The sequence below is a fragment of the Nicotiana tabacum genome, chromosome 11 (assembly GCF_000715075.1).
Source record: "Nicotiana tabacum cultivar K326 chromosome 11, ASM71507v2, whole genome shotgun sequence".
In the NCBI taxonomy this organism is placed as follows: domain Eukaryota; kingdom Viridiplantae; phylum Streptophyta; class Magnoliopsida; order Solanales; family Solanaceae; genus Nicotiana; species Nicotiana tabacum.
This window is the reverse complement of record NC_134090.1, coordinates 84308393-84313782: the sequence shown is the minus strand read 5'-3', so window position 1 is coordinate 84313782 and position 5390 is coordinate 84308393. Positions and strand designations below refer to the sequence as shown.

Sequence of the window (5390 nt, the reverse complement as noted above, 5' to 3'; positions counted from 1 at the left end):
TATAGTAAAACTAACACCTTCTTACATCACATGTCCAACTAGTAATTTACTTACACTAGTAATATTCTATTAACCATGCCCATAGTGAACTACTCCAATCACCTTCCCCAGTGCCCAACTTGATCACTCACCTAGTTTTCATCCAACCCTTCTCAAATCTCTAAGCCTTAACTCCCCCCCCCCCCCCACCCACAAACACACCCCTTTCTTCTATAAACACCTCACCAATCAAAACTTACCCTTTAAACAGAGTAGGGGAGAGCCATAGCATTTGCGCAAAACTCTCCTCTTTCATGGCGGGTTCTAACCCAACCCCTTATTATACTCCAACCTCCAAACACACAGCAGCTACCTACCATTCTCCTTTCCTTTTGAAAAGACCCAATCTTTACTCTTTAGTTGCCGTCACTTTTCTCTGTTCTGCTTTTTACTTCACTGGTTTATGGCAAAATAGAGGCAGTAACAGTGTCATCACCACTTCCAATATTGTCCACACTACCATCCCCTGTTTCCCTTCTAAAAATACCTCCACCAATTCCCCTACTTCTTCAAAATCCACCCAAAAACTAGACTTCACCACCCACCACTCCACCGACGACGGCGGAGCTGTTACACCTGATGATTCAATCAAAATTTACCCTCCTTGTGACATAAAGTACAGTGAGTACACCCCATGTGAAGACCCTGAAAGATCATTGAAATTCAACAGAAACAGATTGATATACAGAGAAAGGCATTGCCCAGAAAAGAATGAGCTTTTAAAATGCCGTATACCTGCACCATATGGTTACAAGAATCCATTTAAATGGCCAATTAGTAGAGATCTTGCATGGTATGCTAATGTACCACACAAAGAACTGACAGTTGAAAAAGCTGTTCAAAACTGGATTAGATATGAAGGGGACAGGTTTAGATTTCCTGGTGGTGGGACTATGTTCCCTAATGGTGCGGATGCATATATTGATGATATTGGCAAGTTGATTAATCTTAATGATGGTTCCATTAGAACCGCCATTGATACTGGCTGTGGGGTAATTTTCTCTCTCTGTTCGTTTGATCAATTTTTACTCTTCTTAATTGTTGCTGATGCTAATTACAGATTTTTTTTCCTGGTATATATCGATTTTCTTGTTTCCATATTTTCGGAGTGGGCAATGGGCATTGAATGCTTGAGTAAAATATTTCTGTTTTCCTTGTTATGGGTCTTTTACTTGGAATGTCCTTTCTCTCCCTGAATCTTGATACTTCCTTTTATGGTAATTCACTTGTTGATCTTTTCTATAATTAAAAATTATACGCCCATTTCCTCCGTAGAAAAAAGGTAGTCAGAATTTAGATGTCAATTAATTATGATAATTAAGTGATACCTCCATTGTATACTCTTTCGGTTCCAGTTTATATGAACCTATATTTTTTTTATCTGTTCCACAAAGAATGATCGCTTTCTAAATTTAGAAACAATTTCAACTCTATCTTTACTGAGAAGCATTTATAACCACAATCACAAATTCTAAAAAATTTCTTTTTTTTCTTAAATTTCGTGCCCAATCAAACAAGTTCATATCAGTTGGAACGCAGGGAGTACTATTTTTTTTAGGATTAGTTCATTCACAATAAGAATGAGACACTTTTATGTTTCAAAAGAATGTTATAGTCACATAAATAATAAAGTATGTTTAAGGTCACAAGTGACAGCACATAACGTCTTGAATGTCTTTTTGTCTTTTCATAAATTCGGTGTCGAATCAAATTGTGCCACATAAATCGGAATGAAAGTAATTATAAATCAGCAAAAACACAGGTGTTATTTATCTTGATTTTTCTTTCCGTGTGTCATATTCGATTTTAGTGATAACTGGTGAGAGGACAAATCAGATTAAGCTGTGATGATGAATGAAATCTATTAATGCGAAGAAAGAGTGATCTAGGGACTATAGGAAGTCGGATTGTCTGAAGGAATAATATTAAATTGGATCAGAAATAGGCTAGTATGCGAGGTACTCAGAATCAGGACAAAAGCATTATTATGTCCAGGAGAATCAAAACAGCTTTTTTCCCCGAACTGAACTCCTTCATTCTACACCTGGCAACTCCATGCACGACGTCTCGTTTTTCGATGTGAATCTTTCTGCTAACAACAGATCTTTTGTTACTACTCTATTACGTAAAGAATCTTTCCTTTTTCTGAAAAAAAAACTTTTTTTTATAATAGAAAGTTAATTTGTTGAATTAACCAGTTATAAGGACGTTGAACAAGATCATATATATGTTCTCAATTGGGTCTTCAATGGACAAGTACAAAGTTATCAATAACTCGTATTAGCAAGGCATTAAATTGAAACCTAAACACAATCAAGTCTCTTAAATTTTTAATTAATTAATGAAATCCTTGGGGTTAGATCTCCAAGTTTTCATTCTGCCTCATCTGCCTCACATCTCAATATCAATTCTCGTTTACTTGAACATTTACATTAAAAGCCTAAGCCTGTCTAATTTATAAGTTTTTTTCTCAAGAAGCTGCTAAAATATATGCAGGTAGCGAGTTGGGGAGCTTACCTATTGTCACGAAATATCATAGCCATATCATTTGCACCCAGGGATTCACATGAAGCACAGGTTCAATTTGCACTTGAGCGAGGAGTACCCGCTCTGATCGGAGTTATTGCCTCCAAGAGGCTTCCCTATCCATCTAGAGCTTTTGATATGGCACATTGCTCTCGTTGTCTCATTCCGTGGGGCGAGTATGATGGTACATATTTGATTGAAGTCGATAGAGTCCTAAGACCTGGTGGATTTTGGATACTCTCTGGCCCTCCGATCCGCTGGAGAAAATACTGGAAAGGCTGGGCAAGAACACGGGAGGACCTAAATGCTGAACAAAATAAAATTGAGCAGGTAGCTAAACGACTCTGCTGGAAAAAGTTTGTCGAAAAGGATGATATTGCTATATGGCAGAAGCCATACAATCATGTTAAGTGCACGGAATTCCGAAGGAGAGTAAAAAATCCACCAATCTGCCCTGCTCAAGATCCTGATAAAGCCTGGTTTGTTTTGCCTTCTGACTTATTATTGTCACAGTTGTATTATCCTATAATCTTAGCATTGACGAATTCGTGTCGATCTGATGTTTTCAGGTATACAAAAATTGAAACTTGTTTAACTCCCTTACCAGAAGTTTCAAATGAACAAGAGGTGGCTGGTGGACAATTGGAAAAGTGGCCTAAAAGATTACACGCAATACCACCGCGGATAAGCAGGGGAACGGTAAATGGGGTCACGGAAGAAGATTTCCAGAAGGATTCACAGCTATGGAAAAGAAGGGTTTCGTATTACAAGTCAGTGAATAACCAGCTCGGCCAACCAGGGCAATACAGAAATATCTTAGATATGAATGCATTCCTAGGTGGCTTTGCTGCCAACTTGGTCGATGATCCTGTTTGGGTGATGAATATAGCTCCTGCTGAAGCTAAGGTCAATACACTTGGTGTCATTTATGAAAGAGGGTTAATTGGAACATACCAAAGCTGGTAATTACTATGCCTCCTTCACTTTCTTCCCCCCCCACCCCTCCCCCTTCCCATAGCAGTAAATAGTGGCGGATCCAACAATAAGTTCGCTGGTTTGGCAGAACGCAATGATTTGGGGTCGTATCCTAGATATATATATATTGCAAAATACTAGTATAGACAAAGTTAGATGTACATTTCAGTACACATTCTCAATTTAGAATCCGTAACGTTTAAATTCTGGATCTGCCACTAACAGTAATGCTTTGCTGTTGTGATTAACCGCAAACTTTATTATAGGTGTGAGGCTATGTCTACATACCCACGAACATATGATCTCATTCATGCTGATTCAGTATTTACTCTGTACGAAAACAGGTAAATTCTGTTACTAGATGCTTGAATTAAGCAGTGCAATCCAAAAGGTTACCTTCTTTGAGACTTACTTTCTGATTATATATACTGGTGACTGTGTAGCAGATGTGAAATGGAAGATATTATGCTAGAATTGGATAGAATATTAAGGCCAGAAGGAAGTGTAATTATCCGAGACGACGTAGACATATTGATCAAAGTGAAGAGGATAGCGGATGGGCTGAACTGGGATAGTCAAATTATTGATCATGAAGATGGGCCACTCGAAAGGGAGAAGCTTCTGTTTGCAGTGAAATCATATTGGACAGCGCCAGCTGCTCAAGGATCTTAAACTACTTAATCCCACTGTTTTTAATCTTTCTTACTTCAAAGTCTAATCATATTGCTAATCCTCTCTTTTATTCTTTCACATGTTAAGTTCTAGTATTACTTGCAAATTGTAAACTCTAGGATTTTAATGATTCTTCAGCAACTACACTGAAGTAATGAGTTCTGTGCAAATGATAGGCAGATTGCAACGCCGTGAAGTTAGTAGTTTAAATATCGATAACTTTGAGAACAGCGATGTAGAAAGTCTTGAAACTCAAATGCATTGACTAAAGAGTGTACATCAGCAAGCACTGAATTCTACGTCAAAGAACTTGATTTGATCTCTTGGCAGGTAGTTTTCTTACACTTATTGGGCTTACTTGAGGTTATTTGGACATGAGGTTTTGAATTCCAAATGCTTATGAAAAAGGGAGAAGGCATAAGTTTTCCTTCAACTAAGGTCGGATTACTAGTTATACATTTTATTTTTACAGGTGTCTTGAAATTTGTTATTTTCCATAAGTGTCATATAGCAAAACATATGAGAGATATTAAATATATAATTAATGAGGCAAATCTTAAAACCTAGTGACATGTCTTAAAAGTATGCAGGTCTACCTAAGATGGACAATATCAAGTGGGTTTAGGCAAATCCCACGTCTAAGATGATTGTGGGTCAAGCCTCAATGACAAACTTGAATGAGATTTTTACCTAGCTATACTATATTAGAAACTTATTAATCAATTTTTTTTAGGTTCCTTAAAAATTATATTGTGTATTTATATTTACTATTTATGTACAAAATATGATAAAAGAAAGATCTCTTAAATATAGGAATTAATTTGTAACTGTATCTTCCATCCCCATCTATCAGCTTAATTAGCCTCCTACAATCACAATTTTCCTCCCAATTTCAAATTTTTTTGAAGTCATTCTGTCTTTCATACAAATCAACCAATCTCTCTTTATGTTAGTTTATATGGATCCACCACACTATAGAGTACCTGGTCCTATATGAGTTTTTACTGAAAAGACTAATGAAACAGTAAGTAAATGAGACACGAGATTTTTACGTGAAAAAATCCCACTCAAGGGGACAAAAACCACGACCTACACTTGTAGGTTTTCAACTTCACTAACTTGCAATCACACTATTACAAGCCACTTTGTAATGACTCTATTACAAAGACTTCAACTCA

General features: G+C 36.9%; 1 protein-coding gene across 2 annotated transcripts; it reads left to right on the top strand.

The window, feature by feature from the left end:
- The first annotated feature begins 233 nt into the window (after positions 1 to 233).
- Positions 234 to 4533, top strand: LOC107765199 (putative methyltransferase PMT15). Of its 2 annotated transcripts, none has more exons than XM_016583818.2 (5): positions 234 to 1031; positions 2536 to 3044; positions 3135 to 3527; positions 3807 to 3884; positions 3987 to 4533. In XM_016583818.2, exons 1-5 carry the CDS (start codon positions 294 to 296, stop codon positions 4210 to 4212), a joined length of 1944 nt encoding a protein of 647 aa, XP_016439304.1. In that variant the 5' UTR covers positions 234 to 293; the 3' UTR covers positions 4213 to 4533. The 2 variants fall into 2 exon arrangements, with proteins under 2 accessions (XP_016439304.1, XP_016439303.1); XM_016583817.2 differs by having other exon boundaries at positions 3984 to 4533.
- The last annotated feature ends 857 nt before the right edge of the window (positions 4534 to 5390 follow it).